The sequence below is a fragment of the Aspergillus ochraceoroseus genome (genome assembly GCF_002846915.1).
Source record: "Aspergillus ochraceoroseus IBT 24754 chromosome Unknown P175scaffold_1, whole genome shotgun sequence".
NCBI classification, from domain to species: domain Eukaryota; kingdom Fungi; phylum Ascomycota; class Eurotiomycetes; order Eurotiales; family Aspergillaceae; genus Aspergillus; species Aspergillus ochraceoroseus.
In genome coordinates this window covers 2,981,597-3,007,770 of record NW_024468476.1, presented here as the reverse complement: position 1 = coordinate 3,007,770, position 26,174 = coordinate 2,981,597, and the positions used below count along the sequence as shown (strand labels likewise).

The 26,174-nt window shown below is 49.3% G+C and overlaps 11 protein-coding genes across 11 annotated transcripts; 6 read left to right on the top strand and 5 right to left on the bottom strand.

Moving 5' to 3' along the window:
* Positions 1 to 257: 257 nt before the first annotated feature.
* Positions 258 to 1,903, bottom strand: P175DRAFT_0489765 (alpha-1,2-mannosidase family protein; the record flags this gene model as incomplete). The annotated part of the gene is made up of 5 exons (XM_040895760.1): positions 258 to 271; positions 355 to 782; positions 881 to 1,219; positions 1,257 to 1,745; positions 1,818 to 1,903. The coding sequence occupies 5 exons, from the start codon at positions 1,901 to 1,903 to the stop codon at positions 258 to 260; spliced, it is 1,356 nt and encodes a 451-aa protein (XP_040756056.1).
* Positions 1,904 to 2,402: 499 nt separating this feature from the next.
* Positions 2,403 to 5,168, bottom strand: P175DRAFT_0497772 (LipA and NB-ARC domain protein). The gene is made up of 6 exons (XM_040896349.1): positions 5,131 to 5,168; positions 5,003 to 5,070; positions 4,691 to 4,934; positions 4,573 to 4,635; positions 4,203 to 4,514; positions 2,403 to 4,147 (listed from the first exon to the last, which is right to left on the bottom strand). The coding sequence occupies exons 1-6, from the start codon at positions 5,131 to 5,133 to the stop codon at positions 2,621 to 2,623; spliced, it is 2,217 nt and encodes a 738-aa protein (XP_040756055.1). The 5' UTR covers positions 5,134 to 5,168; the 3' UTR covers positions 2,403 to 2,620.
* Positions 5,169 to 5,977: 809 nt separating this feature from the next.
* On the top strand, positions 5,978 to 8,329 carry P175DRAFT_0450439 (putative amidase). The gene is made up of 5 exons (XM_040894464.1): positions 5,978 to 6,599; positions 6,667 to 6,788; positions 6,849 to 6,916; positions 6,971 to 7,236; positions 7,301 to 8,329. Exons 1-5 carry the CDS (start codon positions 6,429 to 6,431, stop codon positions 8,303 to 8,305), a joined length of 1,632 nt encoding a protein of 543 aa, XP_040756054.1. The 5' UTR covers positions 5,978 to 6,428; the 3' UTR covers positions 8,306 to 8,329.
* Positions 8,330 to 8,617: 288 nt separating this feature from the next.
* On the top strand, positions 8,618 to 10,209 carry P175DRAFT_0489762 (HesA/MoeB/ThiF family protein; the record flags this gene model as incomplete). The annotated part of the gene is made up of 3 exons (XM_040895759.1): positions 8,618 to 8,858; positions 8,927 to 9,140; positions 9,219 to 10,209. The coding sequence occupies 3 exons, from the start codon at positions 8,618 to 8,620 to the stop codon at positions 10,207 to 10,209; spliced, it is 1,446 nt and encodes a 481-aa protein (XP_040756053.1).
* A 173-nt stretch (positions 10,210 to 10,382) lies between these two features.
* Positions 10,383 to 11,152, bottom strand: P175DRAFT_0430105 (RlpA-like double-psi beta-barrel domain-containing protein; the record flags this gene model as incomplete). The annotated part of the gene is made up of 2 exons (XM_040893407.1): positions 10,383 to 10,755; positions 10,854 to 11,152. The coding sequence occupies 2 exons, from the start codon at positions 11,150 to 11,152 to the stop codon at positions 10,383 to 10,385; spliced, it is 672 nt and encodes a 223-aa protein (XP_040756052.1).
* A 978-nt stretch (positions 11,153 to 12,130) lies between these two features.
* Positions 12,131 to 15,570, top strand: P175DRAFT_0489760 (uncharacterized protein; the record flags this gene model as incomplete). The annotated part of the gene is made up of 6 exons (XM_040895758.1): positions 12,131 to 12,297; positions 12,349 to 12,381; positions 12,452 to 13,784; positions 13,834 to 14,963; positions 15,030 to 15,386; positions 15,438 to 15,570. The coding sequence occupies 6 exons, from the start codon at positions 12,131 to 12,133 to the stop codon at positions 15,568 to 15,570; spliced, it is 3,153 nt and encodes a 1,050-aa protein (XP_040756051.1).
* Positions 15,571 to 16,173: 603 nt separating this feature from the next.
* On the top strand, positions 16,174 to 18,025 carry P175DRAFT_0426474 (uncharacterized protein; the record flags this gene model as incomplete). Its single annotated transcript, XM_040893172.1, has 3 exons — positions 16,174 to 16,422; positions 16,489 to 17,244; positions 17,300 to 18,025. 3 exons carry the CDS (start codon positions 16,174 to 16,176, stop codon positions 18,023 to 18,025), a joined length of 1,731 nt encoding a protein of 576 aa, XP_040756050.1.
* Positions 18,026 to 18,278: 253 nt separating this feature from the next.
* P175DRAFT_0528155 (uncharacterized protein) lies at positions 18,279 to 19,391 on the bottom strand (the record flags this gene model as incomplete). Its single annotated transcript, XM_040899588.1, has 1 exon — positions 18,279 to 19,391. The coding sequence occupies one exon, from the start codon at positions 19,389 to 19,391 to the stop codon at positions 18,279 to 18,281; it is 1,113 nt and encodes a 370-aa protein (XP_040756049.1).
* Positions 19,392 to 19,975: 584 nt separating this feature from the next.
* P175DRAFT_0538585 (putative sexual development protein (LsdA)) lies at positions 19,976 to 21,220 on the top strand (the record flags this gene model as incomplete). Its single annotated transcript, XM_040900330.1, has 2 exons — positions 19,976 to 20,329; positions 20,389 to 21,220. 2 exons carry the CDS (start codon positions 19,976 to 19,978, stop codon positions 21,097 to 21,099), a joined length of 1,065 nt encoding a protein of 354 aa, XP_040756048.1. The 3' UTR covers positions 21,100 to 21,220.
* Positions 21,104 to 22,914, bottom strand: P175DRAFT_0520548 (polysaccharide lyase family 1 protein). Its single transcript, XM_040899157.1, has 6 exons — positions 22,636 to 22,914; positions 22,443 to 22,586; positions 22,233 to 22,358; positions 22,062 to 22,158; positions 21,761 to 21,994; positions 21,104 to 21,680 (listed from the first exon to the last, which is right to left on the bottom strand). The coding sequence occupies exons 1-6, from the start codon at positions 22,836 to 22,838 to the stop codon at positions 21,342 to 21,344; spliced, it is 1,143 nt and encodes a 380-aa protein (XP_040756047.1). The 5' UTR covers positions 22,839 to 22,914; the 3' UTR covers positions 21,104 to 21,341.
* A 2,085-nt stretch (positions 22,915 to 24,999) lies between these two features.
* sdh2 (succinate dehydrogenase iron-sulfur protein subunit SDH2) lies at positions 25,000 to 25,902 on the top strand. Its single transcript, XM_040896348.1, has 3 exons — positions 25,000 to 25,138; positions 25,218 to 25,369; positions 25,427 to 25,902. The coding sequence occupies exons 1-3, from the start codon at positions 25,006 to 25,008 to the stop codon at positions 25,748 to 25,750; spliced, it is 609 nt and encodes a 202-aa protein (XP_040756046.1). The 5' UTR covers positions 25,000 to 25,005; the 3' UTR covers positions 25,751 to 25,902.
* The last annotated feature ends 272 nt before the right edge of the window (positions 25,903 to 26,174 follow it).

Genomic DNA, 26,174 nt, shown 5'->3' with positions numbered 1-26,174 from the left:
TCAGTGCCAATAACGGTCAAATGGTTGTGAACAGGAGCTCCAACCCATGCTCCATGCGACTCCGGTAGACACTGATCGAGTCTTCTATGATCTTGAAGAGCTTGCCATGGGCCTCTCGGTCTGTGACGGATACGGCCGGTGTTGTCCTAACAGGCTGCCATAATATATACAGTTCTGTAGTTCTGTAGGCGACAAAAGTCCCGACAGTTAAACCAGACAACTTGACCGTTTACTACTGACACGTTGAATTTGCTAAACTACCTAGGTAAATCTATATACATGTATGTATATGCATCTCTCTCTCTCTCTCTCTCTCTCTCTCTTTCTACGAAGCCGGACTGGGAGGCAACTCACCAGTAAACCAATCACTTGGACTCTCCCCAAGCTCGAATTCCATCGTTCCACCATGAGCAAAGATATCTTCCCATGTTAACCAATTCTTCCTCCAGGATCGGCCATTGACCCGTAGACGCTGCACATGGATCTTTGAATCACCATTGCCGTCACCCCCCGTCGACGTGATACGCAGTGTCTTACCCCCGCCAAGGTGGATGGGGAGAGAATCGAACCACGGGGAATGGATCAGGAACGTGGTCTGGCCCGTGATGGGATACAGTCCTATCATATTCCAGAGTAGCCACGTTTGCATGGCACCCGCATCGCTGTTCCCGGGCAGGCCAGAGACCCCGGCATTATAGTATGTCTTGGCGATATATCGGGACTGAGAGACGGATAGGTCTTGTCGATCGATGTAGTTGTAAAGGTATGGGATGTTGAACATTCTACAGTCCTAGTTAGTTCGGATCGAGCCCCCCTGAAACGGAGCTGCGGCCTGTTATATATATATGAACGACTGGGTGTAAGTGTAGTTAGTACTTACGGCTCATTCGTGGAATCGAAGATAATCCCGCTGGAGCCACTCGCTCCCTCCGTGAACATGATGTTCAACCGATCCAGCACAGTCTCCGAACCGCCCATCATCGCGATCATCTGCTTCATATCGTGAACACTCCCCCATGAGTACGCCCACGAGCTCGCTTCGTAATATGGGTCTCCCCAGTACCCACCATCGGTGAGTGGGTTGGTTGAAAGAAAGCCGTTCGCGTCTCGGGGAACAACGAACCCAGAGAACCCTAGCGATGTCTGGTTGGCGTTCCAGTGGTTTCGCCAGTTCCTCGAGCGAATCAAGTACTTCTCTGCGTCGTCGTGTCTCCCCAGGCTGCGTGCGGTTCCACCAATTATCATAAATGCCATACCCTTCATAATGTCCATCCGCATAGATGGTCAAGTTACCACCCTTGTACCCCTGGCTCAAGCCCTGTCCCCTGAACGACGGCAGCACATGCGAAACATCAATCAAGACATTGGCAGTCTCATTCGTCGGAAAGGTATATCGATACATTCCCGCATGGGCAGAGGCACCTAATTCCACCACGACGCCCTCAGCGGTCTGGGCCCTGTAGTAACCTACCGATGCCTGATCGGCACCGGAACGACCCACCGTGATACTCGCCAGAGGGTGGTCCGTGATGTTCCCCACGAGAGGCAATTGGGCAACTGTCCCGTATTTCGGAGCCCCTCCTGTTCCTTGTTCGTGCATCATGCTGAAGCCGGAGAAGTCCCCAGTGGGCAGGTATCCTGCATATGAATCTGTCCCGGATTCGAGCAGATCGGGGCCGAGTTTGACCATTCCGAATGGTCTAGCGACCCCGGGGAAGTTGTTTCCTCCATTTTGAGTCCCGAGGCTGGGTGGAGGTTATGTGCGTTAGCCTTAACTAGGCCTTGACTTGGTTTGGTTGTATGGGGAGATCACTCACAAGAGGTTCACGTGCGATGATAACCCTGCCCCGTGTACGAGGGGTTCAAGGCGCATCATAAGGAAAAGAGCGTGCCACAGCTTCATGGGGGGGAAAGCACGGAAATCACTCAAGAGAAAGTATTTAAACGTTCTCAACTCAAATGCACCTCCTGCGAAGGAATGAAAATGAATGCAGCCGCAGTGAGAGAGAGGGGCAGACAATCGTCCCACGCGGTCATTTGGGATCCCCAGGAACGAACGACAGGGTTAAATAGGGTAGTGCAAACGAGGGGTAAGGGAAGAGCTCCAGTTCAGGAAAGACCAGGATGCCCCGAGGTCAATAATTGTAAACGAATGGACGGACGGTCTATAAACCAAACCCAACATCTCGAGCGTCAAGCCCGCGTGGGCTCTACTAGAGCAGGTGATACACTTCCCGGAGAGGGGATCTTCCCAGGATGATAGCGGGAGGATATCAAGCGCTGGAAAAGAGTAGGATGGGCAGGATGCATCCTTCTACAGGTGCCAAAACTCTCCAGGTGAGTCGTTGGAAGGGATGCAAGAGACCTGCCTGCGTTCGTTTTTTGCGATGGACTGTTTATTGAGCGACAGTATAGTAGTAACCGCAGCCAATCGTGGTGCTTTACGGGATATTGTGGCGCCACGTTAATTCATTCCTCTCCTTTCTTCTATTCGGGGAGGCATCACCACCAATCAACGCCCAATTTCGAGCACATGGAATGTGTATATACATAAATATGGCAAAACGTGTAGGCCTGAAAGAGTTTGATAAATACCCATCCATCTACATCGAAAGAAATGTTACAGTCGTCGAAAAGCAGACAAAAGACCGGAAATGTCTGTGCTAACGGCCCGTGGGCTCAGATACCGTGTGTTCATCCGACACAGTTGCAGATTCGTCTGGATTGGTTCCGGCGCCTGGGTGTTGGATAGACGATACGCCTCCACGATTCGCTCATAATATGGCTGCGCCTGCAGGTAGTCTCTGGCCCCAAAGTATAGATTGGCAATCATCTTGAGGGTCGATATGACGTCGGGGCTGGCGGCGCCCATGCGGGATTCCCCCCAGCGCAAATAGCGTTGCAACCACGGCATCGCCAGCTCAATGTTGGAGCTTTTGTTAGTGGTAAGATAGCTCAGGTTGTAGATGCTCATTTGACCATTGAATGCGTACATCAGGCCGAGTATGGCGACAATGCTCATCGTCTCTACATGCTCGGGCCCTAAGCTTTCCTCGGCGAGAGCGAGGGCACGCCGGAGAGTTTCCGAGGCGGAAGAGTTGTCATTGCCACTAAGCATCTGCATGGCTCCGTGAAGCCACATGCTGCGGATGGTTAATGGGTGCTCTGGGCCAAGCATGTTGTTTAGATCCTGGTACATTTCCAAGATCCCTTCCGCTTGATGATCAGGCTCCATGCTGTATTGCCTCGCCATGATTTCCTGAGGGTTGCCTGACCGGTGCGAGACGACCTGCTCGGCTATTTCCAGCATTGTTAAGATATTCCTGATGTGTCTTTTCCCCAACAGCCGCTCTATGCTTTCACTGCATTTGACAAGAGCTTGGATGGCCTCCTGTCGTCGATCAAGGCACCCGTATGATACAGCCAGCCGTCGACGTGTTTCGAGAGTATCTATATGATCCTCTCCAATTGTCATCTGCTGTCGTGCAAGTACGTTGGCGCATACGGATTCGCCTTCCTGAGCACTCCCCTGCTGGCACAGGATCTCCCCCATGAGACTCTCTGCTTTCATCGCAAGCTGGTGTCGTTTGCCTAGAACGCGTTGAGTATTATTACACACCCACCGACCCCATTCCACTGCCTTTATCAGGTGTGCGGCCTCGAACTCAATCTCCGCTAGGCTATACCCCGACAGCAGTGTGCTCTGATGGTCCTGTCCCAGGCTTCTGTGACGCTCCTGGAAGATAGAATATTCTAACCTTCTCGCGTCATCCCATTTCCAGCTGTTCTTGTACTCCGCCACCTGGATTGATCTTGGGTCATTGTCCAGAGCACTATAAAGCGATCCAATGATCTTATCCTCAGCTGGCTCTGGTGTGCGAGATTCTGGATACGGGAGACTGCTATTGAGATGCATTCTAGGGGGAAGAGGAGGAGCTGGATGGGGCGACGTTGACGGTTGTGGAATAAATCCTTGCTCGGAGATGAGAACCCGGTCGGTAATCTGTTTGATATTGCCCTTAATCAATTTGTACATGGCTCCTCGACTGGCAACCTTGCACATTTGCGAGTGATCTGCGTCTAGTTTTAAGCGAGTTTCCCGCTGTCCAGGTAGGCCAAGGATGGCAGACTCTTCATCGACTACAAGCTTAATGTTTTTTTTTAGCAAAAAGGTTAACTGAGCGCTGAGGGATGCTACTCACATGGCTGACCGACGCAGGACCAGCGCCAGCTATAAACACCTCTTTGCCTTCAACAAAACTGATAACGTGGTAGTCCTCGAGCTGGTGGGAAAATTGACTGGACATCTGTCGTGTGAAGAGAGAATTATGTTCCAAGCACTCGAGTAAATCATTACTTGCATGTCCTTTGGCCACAAATTTGGCGATTTTGGCGGCAATTTTTCCAAGCTCAACACCTTTAGCTCCTCGATGTGGAGTGCCAAAGAAGACAAGGCCACAGGTATCAGTACGGATGGCCGTGTATTTCCGGTCCTCGTGTGCATTCAGCAGAGCCTGTTATTCAACAGTATTAGACAGATGGCCCCTTTTTTTGGGAACAGTCTTAGATTACCTGTTTAATGACTAAACCTCCCAAGCTATGACCGATGAAGATGATTTTTGGAGCTCGCGCATTCTAATGGAGTGAGTCAGTGTGGCCGCAAGAATAACTGAGAGGTCAATTTGCTTACAAGTAGTGGACTCCGCTCCATATCTAACAAGTTCAGCAAGGTATTCGCATGATCTTTGATGCTGGCTGTAGACATTGCTTGGGGATCCGCGACACTTGAGTTATAACCATACACAAAAACCCGAGCATGGGGAACATCCTGAGGAAGGTAATCTCGGGGCCAAAACGTGCCATTTTGATGGGTCCAGGTCTTGAAAGGATGATCATTTCGTGAAAACGGGTTCAGCCCATGGACGAAGACGAAACTGAAGATTGTCAAGGACGATGTGTAAGAGGATGCAATGCATGTATGATAGAGGTGAGTGAGACCTACTCAATCTTTGGCGGTCCATTTGGCGTATGAACCTCCTCGAGGAAAGGATATTCGAGGTTTGGGATATCCTAGCTCTCCCTTAGCTTCCAAGCGTTCCTGATGCTGGCAAAACAGGAATAAGTACGTACCATCTAGGAGCGATGTTGGCAGTTCAGGGGGAAACCAGGCGGTTCGAAATGGGATTTGTGCTATCAGAACTTCCCCCTGCGTTGATGATGATGGAAGAGGGAAGAGTCATTTCAGCCGCAAGAGCCCTCCATCATGTGATAAAAGGTTCTTTGCCCAATCGCTTGAGGATTCCTTGGGGGTTGAATTTGTGATCACGACGGTCAGGATGCAGGAGTGGCGGAATTTACGAGATGAGGCCAAGAGTTATGAGGGGCCCTCGTGAGATGAACCTGGTAAACCACAATACTGTGGGCACCCTGAGGAAGTGAAGGTATCCAGTAGCATAAAGACAACCCCCCAGAAGTTGCTTCTCAGGGTAGATGGCATTCAGAACGACCACTGATAGAAACGAGAGATTCACCCCATGATCTCAGATCTAGTAATGATCCGGCCTTCAAGAGTCCATCGCACACCCTGATTCGTGTGTTATTAGATCGGAATCCCCGTCTTTCCTAGTGCTTACCAAGGCGTTCCTTGGTGGTTTTCGTCCCCCCGGTTATGACCAATCATGAAGGAAAGAGATTCTTCATAGCGGGTCAAAATAAAACCAACTCCGGCTTCCAAACCCCAGAAGTTGTCAGGCAGTGGAGGACTGGAGGTTGAATCTGTGGCATCTGGACCGATGCAGAAACGGAGAACAGTGTCTACCTCTGCCCCACTGTGGATCAAGCAGTTAAGAATCCGATGCAAGTCTAATTGTAGTCTCAGAGTCCCTCAAAGAAGTTCTGGTTTAGTACGTACATAAGTGTGGAGTATGTCATTAATCAGATCAGAACCGGAGACCAGTCTGCTGTATACCGAGAAGAGCAGAGTGAAGGGGTGTCCACAATCCTAGTATATGCCTAAGTATGTTTTGAGCGCAACCCCAGTGAGCAAAAAACCACGCGTAAAATATTACACGAGATCCTTGCATGCTAGGAAAAGGAATAACGATCTAGAAAATAGTAGGCACGCACATAAATAGACGGTGTGATATGAGTAGAAGCAGCGAGTGTAAAGCGGACCAATGCAGCAGCAGCGTTGACCGACTTAATTAAACAATTTCCGACTTCGATGCTCCTTCTTCTTCTCCTGTCTTCCATTGTCTGAGTCAAGACTCAGTCAGGCGTTTGATGCTGCACGCTGCCGTAAAATTGATAAATAGTTGGCTGGAATACCATAACTTCATATGCCACGAAAGGCATGTTCCCTTGCCCTTGCATGATCGTCGGAGTCTTGGGATTTCGCGTGTCTGCTCTCTACCTACTAGTAGGTAACCATGCTATCGCACTGGCGCCTTTGGCCTTTTTTATTGGCGCTATTTATGGGCGTTCTTGAATCGAAACGACACCCTCAGCGTTGCTCATTTCCGGTTTTAATTGATGCGACCTCCATCGAGCTTCAAGATGGTCTGCGTCGGGGATGCTTCAAGAGTGTCGACCTTGTAAAGGTTGGTTTGCTTTCGGATTATTTTTGTCGCTTGGGAATCACTGAAGTTTTATACTGACATCTATTAGGCATATATAGCACGCATCACTGAAGTCAACTCAGCACTCAACGCTGTCCTAGAGATTAACAAAGATGCCTTGGAGATTGCAGAACAGCTCGACCAGGAACGCAAACAAGGCCGGATCCGCGGGTATGTTAACTGATTCACCCATCAGGATTTGTATAGTACTTAATGTGGTCTGCCCTCTAGTCCGCTGCATGGACTTCCGATCCTTATCAAAGACCTGATAGGTACATCTGATGGCATGGAGACAGCAGGTAAGGGCTTGTCTATTGTGGTCGAATCTCATTAATAATGTGCAATTCTATCAGCTGGCTCGTATGCACTTGTTGGGGCAAAGGTTCGAGAGGATGCAACAGTTGTCACGAAACTCAGGGAGAACGGGGCAATCATCCTTGGTAAGACGAGTTTGTCGGAGTGGGCGAATTTTCGGTCTCTGAATTCTTCCAACGGGTGGAATGCGAGGGGAGGCCAAACGTACGGCGCCTATTATCTTAATCAGGATCCGAGTGGCAGTTCAAGTGGCAGCGGCGTGGCTACGGACCTAGGGCTTGCCGCAGCGGCTCTTGGGACGGAAGTAGGTAGTCGTTTCCGCTTAGCTGCTCTGCGAAGATCAAGTGCTGATGAAGGGAGAATAACAGACTAGCGGAAGCATTATCTTACCAGGAGAGAAGAGCAACATTGTTGGTATTAAACCAACAGTCGGTCTTACGTCGAGATACATGGTTATTCCGATTAGTGAGCGGCAGGATACCATTGGTCCTATGGCGAGGACAGTCAAAGATGCGGCAATGCTCTTACAAGTTATTGCAGGCGTGGATGTGAAAGACAACTATACGCTGGCATCGCCATTTGGGAAGAGCCCCCCGGATTATGCTGCGGCCTGCACTCTGTCGGGGTTAAAAGGAAAACGGATTGGAGTCCCTCGCAATGTTATCAACACCTTGGGCAACCCGCGCACACCGACTATATCGACGTTCGAAAGGGCGATTTCGCTGATCGCAGGTGCAGGCGCCACGATTGTCGAAGATGCCAATTTCACCGCATACAATGCTTTTCTGCAGAGTCAAGCTCCAAGCATCGTAGTAGCCGCTGACTTTTTAAGCAGCCTTCCCAGGTACCTTTCGGCACTATCTAGTAACCTGAACAATCTGTACAGGCTAGAGGATATCCGACACTTTACCATGCATAGCTCTCTGGAGGATTACCCATCGCGAGACACGGGGCTATGGGACCTCGTACTTCTTGCCAGAGTTAACAACACCTCTCCAGAATTCTGGTCCCTGTACCAACAAGCTCTTCGTTTCGGCGAGGAGGGAGGTTTGTTGGGCGCTCTGTCGCGCAACAAACTCGATGCGGTTATTCTTCCTTCATACCTGGCTTCAAGCATTCCAGGTATCATTGGGTCTCCTATCATCACCGTTCCTTTTGGTGCATTCCCTAAGGCAACAGCAGTTCGATATAACTCGCGTGCGAACCTGGTTCAGGAAGCACCTGGCATACCTCTTGGGATCAGCTTCCTCGGCGCCAAATGGAGTGAAGAAACATTGATCGCCATGGCGTACGCATTTGAACAACGTACATTGGCACGCAAGACTCTCCATAGATACATTGAGCCGAGCACAGAAATCCGGGACGTGCTCTAGGGTGTTTTTTTCACCGAGGCAGGCTTGTAGTGGACAATTTGGAAGATTATCAGCATATTTCGCTATGATTATTTTGCATGGTGAATCTGAAGGGATATCAATTGAGTCAGTGTATAAAAAAAACAGAATCTATTAACCTTATTCAACTCATCTCTTTATGTGCTGAAATATGGCATACTTAGGTAGTTATTTGTTACTACCAAAAACAGTTAGCGAGGGATTTTCTAATCGAGCCGATAAGAGCATCGACGTGGGACCAAAGATCTTTCTTCCCCCTCACACGCTACAGTTTTTTGGTTCTTTTTGGTTCACATGGAAGATTTAGATAATAAGTGTACGTCTCTACGCAGTCAGATTGCCGCCACAGAGGCACAGCTGGCGGGTCTGAAGCGTGAGCTCCAAGATGCAGAAGAGGCAGCCCTCAAGAGCCGAACCCAGGGCCCCGCGAGCGCTGTGCCCGACCACAGGGACCTTCCAAGAAAATGGCCGTTACTGGGAGAAGAATATAGGCGTTATGGAAGACAGATGATTGTCCCGCAACTCGGACTACAAGGTTGGCAAACAATTCAAGCGGGGTATATCGCGCTTTTCGCTAATTATTGGTTTTTGGTTGTGTTGCAGGCCAGCTCAAACTTCGATCTGCGAAAGTATTGATTGTCGGAGCGGGTGGATTGGGGTGTCCGGCTGCGTTGTATCTCGCTGGAGCTGGAGTCGGTACAATAGGTCTCATTGACGGGGATACTGTTGAGTCTTCGAATCTGCACCGTCAGGTGTTGCACAAGAGCCAGAATGTGGGGAAATTCAAGGTCGATAGTGCAATTGAGTATCTGCGAGAGTGAGTTTGGGTTCATTGAAATAAACCATTGTCAATGATGGTGTGCTAATTGTTTTCTTCTTCTTCTTCTTCTACTAGGCTGAATCCACATCCTACGTACATCGCGCACCGAACCCACCTACTACCGCCAGAAGCCCCAGAGATCTTTCAGAAATACGACTTGATTCTCGATTGTACAGACAACCCGGCAACGCGATACCTAATTTCGGATACGGCAGTGCTTTTGGGAAAGACGTTAGTGTCTGCCTCTGCCTTGCGGACCGAGGGGCAGCTTATGGTATTGAACAATCCTCCTCGGCCGGCAGGAGACAAGACAGGAGGCCCCTGTTATCGCTGTGTGTTTCCTAGGCCTCCACCGGCAAATAGCGTCACGAGCTGTGCCGATGGTGGGATTCTTGGCCCTGTGGTCGGAACAATGGGTGTCTTGCAGGCGCTGGAAGCGATCAAGGTCCTTACCGCCACTGAAGGACCAAATGCTACCACCCCTCCGTCTCTGCTTATTTTCTCGGCCTATTCTAGTCCTCAATTCCGAACAATCAAGTTACGCTCTCGACGTCCTGATTGTGCGGTATGCTCTGCCGAAGCCGGTGTAACGCTGGATAGTGTCCAGTCGGGATCCATGGACTATGTCTTCTTCTGCGGAACCGTGGCCCCGGAGGCTCTGCTCTCAGCAGAAGAGCGCATTTCACCCCTAGACTATCGCGCGAAGCACCCATCCTCCGAAAAGGCACCGACAATCCTCGACGTGAGAGAGAAGGTGCAGTTTGATATCTGTAGTTTAGAAAATAGCATCAACATCCCTATTTCAACTATTCTCGCTTCATCGGCCAGTGGATCGCCAACAACTCCGAAAGACATTCTTCCCGCCTGGCTGCCTCCTCACATCGGCTCTCCCGATTCGAACGAACCGATATATGTTGTTTGTCGGCTTGGAAACGACTCTCAGACTGCGGTCCGAAAACTCAAGGAGTTGGGAATCGATCGCGGAGGGCAGAGGGTCGTGGTCGATATCAGGGGAGGGTTGCGTTCATGGCGAGAGCAAATTGAACCGGATTGGCCTGAGTATTAGCATAGAGCTGGGTTAGAAACCAATATATATGTAGGGCAAAAGAAAATAGAAGGTATTTATTCCAGCAGCGCAATTCACAAAGGGGGTATAAGTAGGTATACAATCAAGAACTGAAAAACCTCGAGAAAAAAAAGGCGGCAAAAAAAGAATTAAGATCATAAATCATGAGTCAGTCAATCCATTGAGACAGACGACTTCTCCAACCACGACCAATCCACAACAACTCGACCTTCTGCCAACTCCGCCAGTTCCTGGAACACCGCAGGAGAAACATCCAAGTCATCCACTTTGCAACCAGGACAACGATCCACAATCTTCACATCCACCGACTTATCCCCACGCTTAATTCTCAATTTCAGCCCACAGAGCGGATTATTGTTCGGATTCGAGGAAGTCGATGCCGCATCAAAGAGTACATGCGACACGGCGCAGATCATGTCGGAGTCTGTACTTGTGATTCCGCATGACCCTAGACCGGGGTCATAATATGTTAAGTCGCCTTGGTACGGGCCACCATTGGAAGTGGGAAGGGGGAGATTCGAAGAGCTGTGATTGTTGTTATTATTTTTTTATTGGTGTTGTTCAAGGTTGCTGTTAGGGGTGTTTTCTAGATATAGGGGGGGGGGGGAAGAAAAACAACTTACCCCTTTCCATGACGTTTTGTCAACCCCACCGCGAGACCAATAATAAGGGCAAGCAGACAAACTGTCGTCGCAACGAGGACACCAACAAGAATGCGCTTTTTCTTCGTGGAGAATAAGGCCCAGTTCTCTTGAATATTCCACCATTGCCTTCCTCCTCCTCCTCCTCCTCCTCCACTTCTTGTCGCTGCTGTTGCTGTTGCAGTCTGGGGTTCTATCGTCTTTTCGAGGTTAGCGACTGGTTTTCGTTTGGGGACTCCCGCAGGGGGACCCTTGATTGCTGGTAAGGGGGTTGAGGACATATTGTCGCTGGTTCATGGTAGTTGAAGGAGAGAGCGAAAAAAGAGAGAGAGCGTTTGAAATTTGCGGTATGATTTAAGGTGCAGGGATTCAGAGACTTGGACGGTTCTCCCAGTCCAGTCCCTGACGACGGATAGTCCAATTTCTGTCCTAATTGAATCCCACTACCTACTTATTCGTTTCCAAGGATTGACGCTAAGAAACAGGAATATACGGAGTCGCTAAAGATGATCTGACGTCAAGCCAACATTTTCCCCGCAAAATAGGTCTACTTTCTGTTTCTTCCTACTACTACTACTACTTTCCTTCCTATATGAAAGCCTGTAATCCTGTATCAGTGAGATAAGGGATCTGACCCTCTTGACTAAACTTTATATAATCACTAATGTTGCTCCAATTCGAGATACAACTAACTAGTTAATAGGTATCTATTACCCGAGGAATGACCAACAGGAAACCCCACAAATTATGTTCTACAGTTTGATCCTTCCGACAACTGTTTCCTGTTCGATGGCGGGAGGTACATTGCTTCCTTTCTCTCTCTTTTTATCTCCATTCCAGGTTATCAACACTATGGAAATCATTCTTCACTGCTAATCTCTCTGCATCTATAGGTACACTCTAAATCCCAACTCGCACTTTGCCATTGGCTCCATTTCAAGGCCCACATAATCCAAAAGTTGGGCCGCGCGAGTCGTCAAAACTTCCCAGTTCCAGGTTCCATCATCCCCGTTTTGATCACCTTCAGCCTCCCTCGCTTATATTAATCCCCGGGCCTGGTCCGATTCTGCAAGTTCGCATGGATGTTTTCTTTCCCCCACAGGTACGACTTTTGATCACGTGACCACAGTCTCGAAGTGGATGAGGGGTTGAAAAGCTATCAACACTTATACATAGGCGGTTTTTTTTTTTTGTCTTTTCCCAACATTTGAGAGGAATCGGGGGACGTGCAGGGTATATTAGAGACCCCAATCCGGAGAATGGTAAAGGGGGATACCTCGCCACAAGCGAAGCCCTCGCAGGGCGACCTGGGAGACGAAAATGGAGCGAATACAAAAGATGGCAATCGATCGGGCTTGTGGAATAAGGTGAAAATAGCCTGGAATACGATCGGTTTAGATCGACCATCATTTCTTCTTATGATCAAGTGAGTTAATATCTAAAAAGGCCTGGGAACTAATACTAAACCACCTTGTAGGGGTGCAATTCCTCCAACAATCTCCCTGGCCATGTAAGGACCGCACTCCCCAGCTCAGAGATCCACCTGAGGTCTACTCAACAGTAAACTAACAAGAACATAGCTATCAAGCGGATTCTGTTGCATCCTATTTCACAACTTCTGGCTACTTAATAGCGATTGTTTCTGTCCTAGGATTTGCGACAATGCCTCGCGCCAAATTTGTCCAAATGATGATTCTTGATATTTTGGCCGTCTGTGTGGCATCTGCTGCGGCCCTCTTGATGATGTTTGCAACCATTAAGGCGCGACAGAATTCAGCTGGCACAAACGAGACACCGTCCCCAGTCACAGGATGGCTTCCCTATAACTCATCTGCCTCTGCAACCTGTGGGGTCTTCTTGTTTCTACAGACCTACTTGATTCATTCGTTGCGAGCCCATTACCAACAGTTCCAATTTCCTGTCATCATATATTCCTTTGTCGCCAATATCGCATTTTCTTACGCCCCAGTTCTTCCAAGTATGTCTGCTGCCATAACGTTTGTCCGCAAATTGCTTGAAGCTGGTTTGATAGGCCTCGGGATTGCCACTGGCGTATCATTTTTCATTTTTCCGCTCTCCTGCAGACAGATTGTCTTTGGACAGATGGCCGCCTATATTGCTACCCTACGCACTGCTCTCCAGGCCCATACAGCCTACTTTGCCAATCTCGAGGGTGAACAAGTGTTTGGGCGAACGGCAACTTATGACTCCACGGTCGAGAAAATGGATGAGCACGGTAAGGTGTATACTTCAGAAGCAGAAACCATCCGAAAAGCCGTTCGAAAAATTACGGAGCTGCATGGTAAATTGAACGGCGATATTACTTTCGCGAAGCGTGAGATTGCCTTTGGTAAACTCGGCCCTGATGATCTACAATCAATTTTTCGCCACCTGCGTCAGACTATGATTCCCGTCGTCGGCCTCAGCTTTGTTGTTGATATCTTTGAGCGACTGTCGGAATACAATAGGTGGAACAACCCCATTGACCCCGCGACAAGCATATCGGGTGCCCTTCGGGACATGGCTGCGCACGAATGGAATGAGATAATGCGGGCTGTCCACGACCCATTTGTCTCCATGATTCAAACCATCGATGAGGGTCTACAGCACGTTTCATTGACCCTGAAATTGAGTATACCAGCCAAGAATTCCTCCAGAAACGAGGACCCGGAAGCATCAGCAATTCCCACTCCCGGAGACCGGGGCTTTCGGGCCCATTTTGAGAAGAGACTTGGCGATTTTAAGATCGCCAAACGACTTGCCTTGCGAACATGGAGTGAGGATAAAGGCATCAAGCTACCCCCGGACTTCTTTGAGCGTCCCGCAACTGCACATTTAGATATGGAAGATTTGCCTTCCGATGGATCTGTGAACAGAGATCGAGCCCGACGACAACTTTATTTATTTCTCTATGTTTGTTCTGACGCCCCGTTCGGTTTCTTAGGTGCTGATTGTATTCTAGATGGAGCAGCTTCTGTCCTCAACTGGCCAAATGGTCCTTGATTTTGTGAAGTTTGCGGAGGAGAGAGTCGAGAGTGGAAAGCTTTCAAAGACACACCTTATTATCCCCGGCTCTAAGCGCCTACGAAAGTGGGCAAAAAGCTTTTTAAAATCCGATGATTCTCACGAACACGATCAAATGGGCGATGTGCATTCCCAGAACAGCAGCCTCCAGTTGGGTGAGGCATACAAGAGTCGAAAAGACCCAGAACATTTACCACCAGTAACAACCTTTCAGAAAATCGGAGATAAAATTCGAGTTATCCCTTCACTGCTTCGTTCATCAGAATCCTCCTACGGCTTTCGTGTTGCGTGTGCTACCATGACCATTGCCGTGGTATTCTTCATCCGCGATACTCAAGAGTTTTTTATTAGACAGCGATTTGTCTGGGCTATGATTATGGTTAACCTCAGCATGTCCCCAACTTCAGGACAAAGCATTTTCGGCTTTGTCCTCCGTATTTTGGGCACTGTCCTAGGCATGACCATTAGCCTGCTCTGTTGGTATATCCCTGGGCAGAAGACACCGGGCATCTTAGTCTTTTTCTTCATACTTATTACGTTTGCCTTTTACATTCCGGTGAAGCATTTCCGATTTCGCATTGCAGGAGTCATCACCATTATCACAACGTCTTTGATAGTAGGGTATGAGTTCCAGGCTCGCAAACTCGGGCCGGAGAAAGTTACTACTAATGGACAGGAGTACTATCCTATTTACCTTCTTGCCCCTTACCGTTTGGCAGTAGTTAGCGCCGGCATTGCCGTTGCATTCTTTTGGACTTTCTTCCCCTATCCAATATCTGAACACTCTATTCTGCGAAAGAGCTTGGGAGCTTCACTATATCTCCTTGCTAATTATTATTCGATTATCCACGAAACCGTGACTGCACGCATGCGCGGGGATGAAGGAGAAATCGCGCTAAAGACTTCGGCGGGACGAAGACTGTTGAAAGCGCGCAATAAGGTGTTTTCTAAACAGATGATCATGCTGAGCAGTCTTCGAACATATTCCGAGTTTCTTAAATGGGAGGTGCCTATTGGCGGTCGCTTCCCCAAGCGCCAATATGATACTATTATTGGCTGCATTGAGAAGTAAGCACTTGGTTCCAATGTCCCCTTTTTGGGGGGAAGATCTTTTTGACACTTACCCTTTCACAGCATCGTCAGCTACCTGAGTCTTTTAGGATATGCCTCAGATTCACTCAAACACCTTGGTAATGACGATGAATCAGATGAGGCCTGGCTTCAGGATTTGAGGAGAGTCATGGCTAGTGCGCGGATCACAACCCACCAAATAACTTCAGTCCTTTGCCTTCTTTCTGCCAGTCTCGCGAATCAGCAGCCCCTTCCTCCTTATCTGAAAACACCACGCCCATACAGTTTTTCAAAGAGACTGGAGGCCTTGGATAAGGATATCCTGAGTCTTCGACATATTGTAGAGCCCGGTTTCGCCACGTTTTCTGTCCTCCAGATCTCAACACGGTGTATCGTTGGCGATGTAGAAAGACTTATGAGGTGCGTTGAGAACTATAATCATGAGACGAAGTTACTAATAATTTACTATAGAGATGTAAAAACATTGGTCGGAGAATTTGACTTTTCTTTTCACGCTGTGAGCACCCGCCAAATCAGTATATCGACCGCCGATGTATCGATTTCTCGCCTATCAAGAGCCACGGATCGGGATAAATTGGACTAGTTACGCAGGTAGCGCTAATAAACCGTGCATGTTTGAGAAGCTCGGCTGTTTCTAATATTTTCTTATTTTCCTCCCCCGGTATGCTTGGGGTTCTGCCCTTTGGGTATCTGCATGTTTCCTTCTGCAGGCGCGCTACTTCGCGACAGAAGAAAGTTTCTTCCTTGGTCAATCCGGCACGTGCATTGTCTGGTGCAAAGATCGCGTTTGGCGAAGAGTCGCGCGCATGCTGCAGCGACTGGAGCCGGTATGATCTGTGCACACATTCCAGAAGGTCTCCATGGCGAATTACACCGCGGATGTAGCGGGTGTGCGCTACTCCCAGGGTGAATGGAATGCTGGCTATCATAGGTCGAAGCAACGCTTAAATGACGACTTACCGGTAGTATTTTAGCAGGGATTCCTACCCAAGATTTTGGCTGTCTAAGCACATAATGCAGTGGACCGTGGAATTCAGGGCTGATTAGTTAGTTTCCTCCTTATGATGCACTAGTGGGCATCTTGATTGAGTCTATCGAGATCCTTGATCGTACCTCTTTCATCTTACAGGCCGCATTCTCAAATGACCTCAGCCTGTCCTTGAAGGCCGGTGGTGCTGTCTACCAGATGGGGGTAGAATCGATTGAGATCGGTGATGCTGAGGATGGCTTCAAGGCACACTTGCACGACAATCCAAGCACGCTGAACCTAGTCAATAGTATATATCTTGAAGATATTTCCTTCTCTGACGTGGACACCGACCTAGAGAGTATAGGCTGGAGAGCTGGGATCAGGGAGTGGCTTGTTTTGAGCTGTATTTCCCTTGTCGCTATGATGGATGCGTTTGACACGACGATGATGATACCCGTCGTACCAGTACGTATGCCCAGCACCATTTGACCTTCAGGAGGGATATCAACAAACCCAATAATGCATTTTTAGGACCTCTCCTCCGTTTTTGAACAACCGCTTCGAAGTGCCCTCTGGATAGATGCGTCCTACCTAGTAGCGAATGCAGCCAGCCAGCCCCTTTTTGCGATGCTATCCGAGGTCTTTGGACAGGGACCGATTCTCATCATCTCTGTCGTGATTGCCACAATTGGAACGGGTGTATGTAGCGGTTCGATGGACATGTTTACTCTAGTCGCAGGACGACTGGTTCAGGGTATTGGTAGTGGCGGCGCTATGGCTGTTTCGATACTTGTGATGGCCGACCTTGTCCCATATCCGCACCGGATCCGGTTTTGCGATTATATTTGTCGTGCATGGGCACTGGGAGCGATCTTTGGGCCAATCCTGGGAGGCCTTTTTGGCGAATACGTAAATTGGACATGGATTTTCTACTCCAGTTTCGTCTTTTGCGCATTGAGCCTCTTGGTGATTCCATTTGCGATCGATCTGAAGGGGTGCAATAAGATTTCTTGGCGTGCGATGGGAGAAATGGACTGGCTGGGTGCTACTTTCATGCTCTTGGGGATTAGCTGCCTTCTAGTAGGCCTCAGCTGGGTAGGCCGGCCGTCACCGTCTGGATGGGGCGACTGGCGCATCCTAGCTTTCAGCTGTGTTGGCGGATTTGCAATGCTTGGCCTCGTCCTTTACGAAAACATATGGGCCACTCAACCGATGTTCAACCTGGCTATTTTCAACTCGATTCCTACGATAATGGTGTACATTGGCGGCTTACTTCACGGGCTTCTGGTCAGCCATCCCCTTCCCCCGGCTTTTCCCTCTCCGCTAATATCAAGGACAATAGCTACTCTGCCACCTCCAAAACCTCCCGATGTATCTGATTCTCGTCAAATACCTCTCTCCAGCCCTCGCGGGACTAGGGATTGTCGTCATCACCGCCCCGGTTCTCCCGGCACTTTTACTCACTGCGAAGATGGGCATTGCTAGGAACGCGTCTCTCTCGCGCTGGGTCGTTCGCGCCGGCTGGGCCCTCAATCTCCTCGCATCGAGCTGCTTCATCCTCCTTGACGCCGAGACCCCGTCTCCGGGATGGGTCTTTATCTTCTTCGTTACGGGGGCCAGCCATGCCCTTCTCATTTCGGGATACAACACATGCACGCACAGGGAGGCGGTTGTCAATCATAAACCGGGACAAGGAAGGCAAGGACTCTGCCAACACCAACACCAACACCAACACCAACGCCATCACCACCATCAGCCATACACGGCGCGAAGAGGGAGAGCAAGCAGTCCCGCGTTCGCCGTCCTGATGTACTCGATTCTCCGCACGTGGGGGATGTGCATTGCAGTGCCGGTGAGCGGGACCATCGTTTTGACACAGATGGCCCAGGAAGTTGAAGGGAATTCCGGAGCTTTTTCGGGATCGTTGCTCCGACTAGGGGAAGTTATGTTGTCGAGGGATGACCGGGATGAATTGAGTGTGGCTTTTTTGAATAGTTTCCGGGTGGTGTGGAGATTTTTTATGGCGGTGTCTGTGTTGGGAGGAATGTCTTCGTTGCTGATTCGGTAGTCCATTTATTATCATTTATTTATCGAGGACTTGGAACTGTTTATCTTGTTGTTGTTGTTGTTGGTTTGGAGTGGTGGTTTTGGGCTCTATATATATCTGTTACTTTAAGCACGCAAGAAGAATAAGGGCAAATAGTTAAACAAAACTCCTGAGTGTTAAAAAGAGGTTACGGTAGTAAACATAGCTGATCTAGTTGCGGTATACCCTGATTATATTTTATAACTAAAAAAAAAAAAAAAAAAAAAAAAAAAAATTAAATAGCCTTCCCCAAAGATCGATAATAAACTGGACTCGAATGGCCCAACCAAAACTTATCCGGGCGAGTATTCCGAGTCCCAAGGAACAACTCAACCCGGAGATAATTCCACGCGCCAGATTTATGCTGGTATATATTTGTATGACAGTAGGAACAGCCTGTCATCCAGCACGGCTGCGGCATCTGGATATTGATGGTGTCAAAGTTGATCGAGATGTGCGGGCATATGTAGACCTTTGCGGGAATCACGGCGTGTCTACAGTTGCTGAGTGGATGGCAGCAATGAGCGATGTACGGTTTCGGGCTAGGGGTTGCATTCTTGCGTTTCTGATAGGCGTATTGCACGGAGAAGCTGAGGGCGTCCTTTGGGGAGTCCTGGATAGAGGGCGTGGCTTGGATGTAGATTTTTAGGGGTTTGGGATACTCTTCTTCAGCGGGGAAGGTGAGGAGGATGTTTCGCTGCGTGGATGGTGGTGATGGTGATGGGAGTTGTAGGGCTGTTGTTTCTGACTGTGACTGTAGCTGGTGCCGGTGCTGGTCTGTAAGTGCCTGCTTCTGCCTCTGCTCCTGCTCCTGCTTTTCGGATTTCAGTCGTAGGACTAGCTCCCGTTTTTGCTGGAAGGAAAGCGAGTACCCCGGACAGATGTCGACGATGGTTGGCTGTTTACCGAGAGAGCAGTAGCGATTTCTGGGTGGTCTGAAACGCGTATAGAACGGGAACGCATTTGGGCGGTGCAGCTTGAGACACGAGGCGCAGTACAGCCAGTGCTTGTTTTCGAGGGCTCGCAGGAGCCGTTGTCTGACGGGGAAAGGGTATTCTTCAGGCGGGGGGTGTGCCATCCAGACGGCCATGTCGGGCTTTTGTTTGAGGTAGCTGGGGAAGGATAGCATGCGGTGTTTTAGGGACTGGTGGAGGAGGCGCATGAGGGAGTGGCAGGTTAGAGCGAGGCAGACTTGCGAGTCTGGAGGGAGGAATTTGGCAATATAGAATATAATTTCGGCAGGAAAGGTGCCGAGGGAGGCCCTGGAGGGCGAAAGAGCTTCGTCCTCTTGGTTATTGTTATGTTGGTTAAGAGAAGCTTTGCGCTTCGAGAAGAGTAGTTCATACATGGTGGGCTGTTTCTATTATTGACGGAGGATGATTGGAGGACAAGGAGGAGGAGGAAGAGGAGGAAGAAGAAGAAGAAGAAGAAGAAGAAGAAGGCAAAGGGATTTATTTGTATAGAGCGATTGAGTACATACATGATGTCAAAATGAGTGAGGGTTTGTCTCATCAACGTTGGGAGCGGAACACAAGGGAACTCTATCCATCGGTGTAACAGCTTGTAAACACTAATCTATAGCAGGACGGAAGAGTTGAGGAGCTACCTACCTTGATTTAAAAGCGTTTGATAATATCATTGGACAAGTATAATAGAATAGGCATGATTTGCGCTTTCCTCCATGGCAATTAGGGCTGACTACTCGTGTAGAATGCATATGCTGTACGACAGGAGCAACTCCATCCACTGGGCGTGATTCCTGCTTATCCGGGATATATTCGGAAAGAGCTTTGGAGAGACTTACTTCTGACAGGGATGGGCTTAAATAAAACCCCACGCAATGCTCGCGAGGACGCCATGTCTTCGCTCTGACATTCATACCCTCCCACCGAAATACTACTCTTAACACACACTATTTTTACAACGATCAACATGCATTTCTTACCCATCTTCTCTTTGATATCAACTATTTCAATGTCCCTGGCCGCTCCAGTCACCCGGGGTGATGCCAGCCTGCCCTTGCCCGATGGCATGCCAAATCCTAGTCCGGAGCAGTTGAGGCAAATCCAACTACAGGCCCATGGAACTCTCCCAGGACTCCCCCTCCCTGCAACTATTAGCCAAGCAGGAATAACAAACTTACAGCTCATCGCCTTCAATGAATTGTTCGAAGTTTCCTTTTTCAACGAGCTTCTGCAAAACGTTACCAACGAGGTGGACGGGTATCAGCTACCTACGGAGGACGATCGTGAGTTTGTTATTCGAAGCCTGACAGCCATTCTTGCGGTGCGTATGCCTCATAGATAGCCAATATTAGGAGGACCTAGAACTAACGCCTGGGTTAGCAAGAGGAAGTACACGCCTTAACGGCCAACACTGGCCTGACCCACTTTGGCAGAAACCCTATCCAGCCCTGTCGCTATACCTTCCCAGTGACTAGTCTGGATGCAGGGATCAATTTGGCTGCTCTATTCACGAATGTTGTGCTCGGGGCATTGCAAGATATCACCGAGCGGTTTGCAGCCAACGGTGATGCGGGTCTCACCAGAGTCATCGCAGCTACGATCGGCAACGAAGGCGAGCAGGAGGGCTGGTTCAGAGTGTTCCAGGATAAGATCCCGAGTCAAGTTCCGACATTGACTACGAACGATGTAAACTTTGCATTTACCGCCATTCAGAATTTTGTTATCCCCGGGACGTGTCCAAACATCCATGAGATCGACCTGCGCACCTTCTCCCCACTGGAAATCATCACACCTCCTGAAGCAAGGACCCAGGAAATCAAGCTTTCTTGGATGCACGAGAAGGATGACGGACAAGAGATACCTATGTGGCTGGCTTATATCAATCAACTGAACGTACCTGTCGTGGTTCCATTGCACGTTCTCTCCATCGATGGGCAACAAGTCACTGCGGTGGCTGAATTTCCCTATGATAAGTACCTGATGAACGGATTGACAATTGCAGCAGTTGTCAATAGTGGCGGGCCATTTGCTGATGCTGCTGCTGTGGCCAAAGCTACGTTGTTTGGACCGGGACTGATCAACGTAAATTAAGAGCGTTTCAGCAACAACTTAGTATTATTAGGAATCTTGATGTATGCAAATCACCCGTGGGGGTTCACTCCTGCCTCTCATAGATAGGCGAAAAACCAAGGACGCGTGGTGAAAAACTCTGCAGGGACAGGTAGCTTTTTAAAAATAAGATAGTAAATACATGGTATTAGAATCTATAAACACCCGCCGCTCAGACACTGAAAAGAGTCTGTTTGAATATGCGGCATGGCATTTTCACCCGTTTACAGGTGACCATGGCCAGCATGAGCCGGAACGCTGGTAGAAACCTTGGAGTAGGAAGAAGCGGCAGCAATGTTCTTGCCCTTGAAGTTGGCGAGGAAGCCGGTGTCACTCTCGCTGAAGCTGCCAGAGCTGCCGAATCCGTTGATCAGGCAGCTGCGGCCGAGGTAGGAGGAGCATGCAGAACCCGCAGCGACAGAGGGGACGGTGAAAGCCTGACCGTTAATGGGGGACTCGGCAATAACGGCAACGTTCTGGAAAACGTTTCCTTCGGCGAGGACGTAGGCGCCGGCGCCGATTTCGAAGGCGTGGCCGGTGTTATCGTACCAGTAGTTGTTGACCTGTGCGTATGTTAGGTTAGACATGTATTTTTTTTTTTTTGCCCCGGGAGGGGGGGATTTGGAAAAGAGACTAGACGTACAGCGTGAAGGAGAGTGTTATCCTGGACCTTGGGCGAACGGCCGCTCGTGTGGTAGATGTAGTTGCCCTTCATGGTGACCATGTCGTTGGAGCCATCGAGATAGATTCCCCAGTAGTGGTAGCCGTCGCAGGTAGCGGAATACTCGGACTCCCCGTTGATGAAGTTGTTGGAGAGGGTGACACGGCCGGAAGATAGGGTACCGAGGACGATATGCTGACGAGCAATGCGAGCAGTCTATATATATATATATTTGATTAGAAGGAATATTGAGGTTCATGGAGAGAAGACCAGGATTTCTTACGGTAACGTGGTCAATCCAGACCATGTCGCAGTCATTCAGGGTAATGGCGTCTCCGCCCCAGACGTACTTGGGGTTGATATCGGTGATGGCAATGTTCCTGCAGTAGATGGATTGTTGAGCATGCGAGTGTAAATGAGGATTGTGTGTGTTGGGAGGAGCAGAGAAACTAACTGGATAATAATGTTTTTGGCACCGCTGACGATGCGGATACCCTTGCCGACAATAGCACCGGCATCGCCTTCACCAATGAGGGTCTTGTCGGAGGCCACAAGGATACCGAGAATACCGGCGTTGTCACTTATAGATGAAAGACAGGTTAGGGCATGGCTTTCCCCCCTTTCCCGCGCGGCGGCGCAATCCAGGGGACTCCGGCGGACTTACTATTTCACTGAGACCGAAGGAGCTTTGGGCTCGTAGTTGTGACACCAATTGTTGGCGTTGATCGCGACCTGGCAGGCAGCAGCGGTACCCCAGGGAGCGCATCCAGTGCCGGTGCTGGTGCCCTCGGTTCCGCGGAAGTCGAAGCTAGAAAATGATGTTAGTCCGAAGACTGGTCTGGGACGGAGAAGCGTACGTCTTGGTGAGGACAATGACGCGGGCCTGGTCATCCCCGAGATATGAGACCAGCTCAGCATTGGTACGGGGGTAGACAGGCGTGGCAGAACCACCTCCGGTCACTCCTTTGGCGAAACCTTCAGCGGCTCCGCTGACACCGATAGCAGCAGCGGTGCTACTGAGAGCAGCAGTTGCGAGACTGAGGAGTGAAACGAGCTTCATGGTGAGAAGGAGCGGAATGGGACCAGCCGAAAGATATATCAAAGAGGGGGAAAATCAAAAAAAAAAAAAAAAAAAATCAAAAGAAAGAGTAATAGTAAAGGAATGAGATTCAAAGAAGGACTAGATTTGAACAATGGAATTCACTACATGGATGACAGGACAGAGTACAGGTTCTTCTATATATATACCCCTTCCCCTGTCATTCGATATCGAAACCAGCAGAAGGCCGACATATATAGGTGAAACAGCAGTAGTTTGACTAGGGTACTGGCCTGCTGGGGCCCAGGAGGTACAACTATATTGGGAGATCCATCGTCAATAACGACATCAAATCCGGGAGGGCTCCGAGAACCGCACTGGGGTGTTCTCCCGAGAACGATTCCGAGCAACGGCAGACAGGGAAAGCGAGAGGCTAGGGTAGATATAGGATATTAACCGTGTTTCATGATCCTACATTGCCCACTTGGGAAAGACTACATAGTAGCCAGCCGGACCCGCACTGATCAAGTTCTGCAGCCCTGCATGGCAGCAAAACTTTTCCCCCCTTTAGTCAAAAGAGATATCCGTGCCGAGGACACGAGCTCGGAACTGGATCCATTCAGGTTCTTCCCAAGCGGACAACAAAGGAATCTTACCGGAGTACTAGCCTACTAGGTATGTTATCTAATCCACTGTGGACAACGGTTCTGACTCATTCGGTCCACTAGTTAGTTAGGTCATGGTGAAGCCCTCAAGCGGACGGGTTCTCGACTTGGCTTCGAACTGGATGATAGTGGCCCCAAGCTTCTTTGAATGGTTCGTTCGGTCTTTACTCCATAGCAGGAGTTAGCGGAGTGGTGCTGGTAGAGATTCATTTAGATGAATATTTGCAACACTTGGTAGGATTGAGTGCGAGATATTAAGGGGCTTAATGGTGAAACATGAAGCATGAAATAAAGCTCGAAGCGTTAGTTAGTACTTGAGTACTGCCTAAGCTGCTACAGAGGAGTTATAATTCATGAAGATATACTCTGTAGTCCGTACAGAGTCTGGCATTTCGTAGTGGCCACTGTGATTGGACATGGTATATGAAGTAGTTATTAATAGGAGAGAACTAAAATATGTCACTAACAGTAACTACTGAGTACTCTATATAACTAGTTATAATACTGGATCAGTGGAGATTCAGAAGAGGATTAAAAAGAACAACCTGGGTGTGATGCCTTACTGCCTTAGGAATTGATACTTTCTGCCTTTCTGCCTTGCTGCCTTTCTGCCTTGCTGCCGTGCTGCCTTGCTGCCGTGCTGCCGTGCTGCCGTGCTGCCGTGCTGCCTTACTGCCTTACTGCCTGAACAGAGTCACATGACCCCACGGCACCTGCATTCGGTTCCTTTTCCCCATTCGGTTTTCTATGAGGGGATCGCAAGCAACCAGGAATCTCCAGAGAACCATTCGCCGCGGGGTCTGTAGACTTTTTGATCCAACAGACTTAGTACCAATGCACCCTGTAATAATATTCGTAGTCCTTTCGTCCTTGGGCTCAATTCCATTCGTACCTACAGTTCAAAGCCGCTGCAATTATCATCTCCGCCGTGTCCGCCCGACGCTTGCAATTAGGCTGTGTGTGATTGGCAGAGCTCCGCTGACTCAGCAGCTGGCCGACCGCCAGACCCGAGGTTACCTTAAAGTGGCAGAAAGTCTGAGCTCTCAAAAGAAGCACAAAACATCTTAGATTCTTGAATCCCTTCATCTTGTCATTGCCGCTAGGTGGCTTGCTGCTTCTGAGACGACTCTCCTCTCTCCTGTATTTGTCTGAACTGGTCTTCGTTCCATTGACCCTTTTTTTTTTTTTTTTTTTAAATAACATCCGTTCGTTCCATCCCTCCGGATTGTAGGAAAAAGTCACCATGGCCGCTCTTCGCTCTACTTCACGTCTCGTTGCGGCTTCCAAGCCTCTCTTCCGTCCTGCGGCCTTTGCTCGCTCCTATGCCACCGTTGATGCCGGTCTTCAGGTGAGTAGATTGACTCCCAGGGAGTTCCGCCAGCGCCCGCTAAGACACCTGGGATCGTATGTAGGAACCTGTGCCCAAGGTCAAGAAGTTTCAAATCTACCGCTGGAATCCCGATCAACCCTCCGAGAAGCCGAAGATGCAGACCTACGAGTTGGACCTGAACAAGACCGGCCCCATGATGCTCGATGCGCTCATCCGAATCAAGAACGAACTCGACCCTACCCTGACCTTCCGACGAAGCTGCCGTGAGGGTATCTGCGGAAGTTGCGCGATGAACATCGACGGTGTTAACACCCTTGCGTGCTTGTGTATGTGGTTTGCATTATTATTCCGCGGGTGCCGTTGAGGCCAATGTAGGGGAACAGCTATGTTAACCAACCTGGACAGGCCGCATTCCCACCGATACCGCCAAGGAGTCGCGCATCTACCCCCTGCCTCACACCTACGTTGTCAAGGATCTGGTTCCCGATTTGACCCACTTCTACAAGCAGTACAAGTCCATTAAGCCTTACCTGCAGCGTGATACCCAGACCGAAGATGTAAGCGGATCTATATTCTCTAATCGTCGTACGTATCGACAACTAACCATATTGTAGGCCCTGGAGCACCGTCAAAGTCCCGAGGATCGCAAGAAGCTGGATGGTCTGTACGAGTGCATTCTGTGCGCCTGCTGCTCAACCTCCTGCCCCTCGTACTGGTGGAACAGCGAGGAGTACCTTGGACCCGCCATCCTGCTTCAGTCCTACCGCTGGTTGGTCGATTCCCGTGATGAGAAGACTGCCGAGCGCAAGCAAGCTCTGGATAACAGCATGAGTGTGTACCGTTGCCACACTATCCTTAACTGCTCGCGGACATGCCCCAAGGGCCTCAACCCTGGACGAGCCATCGCGGAGATCAAGAAGATGATGGCCTCTCACTAGAGAGCCGAGCCAACCCGAAAATGAACAAAAAGGGGGGGAAGAAAAAAAAGATGTGAAAGATTTGTCATATTTTCATTACCTTCTCTAGCATGTCTGGTCTCCCTTTTATATCCTTGTCTTCCCTCTCCTACTTTTTCCTCCCGAAATTTCCTTCCGCTTTCCCGTTTCTATGTGTCTTGATCTAGCTTTTATTCCCTTGGTCTGCTGAGGCCCTTCATGTCGGATGTTTCAATAGGTGTAAATTTGTGAATATTCCTTTTCATAGCCATACCGTGGCCACGAATCCAACCATATTCTAAACCTCCTTCTCCAGGTCCACAGACCACCGCCATCGCCGGTTTATATCTACAAGCAGAACCCAAGAATGCACTCTTCCTGCTCAGGAACCTGTCCACTTGGCTTGCATAGCATGGAATTCGCCTCC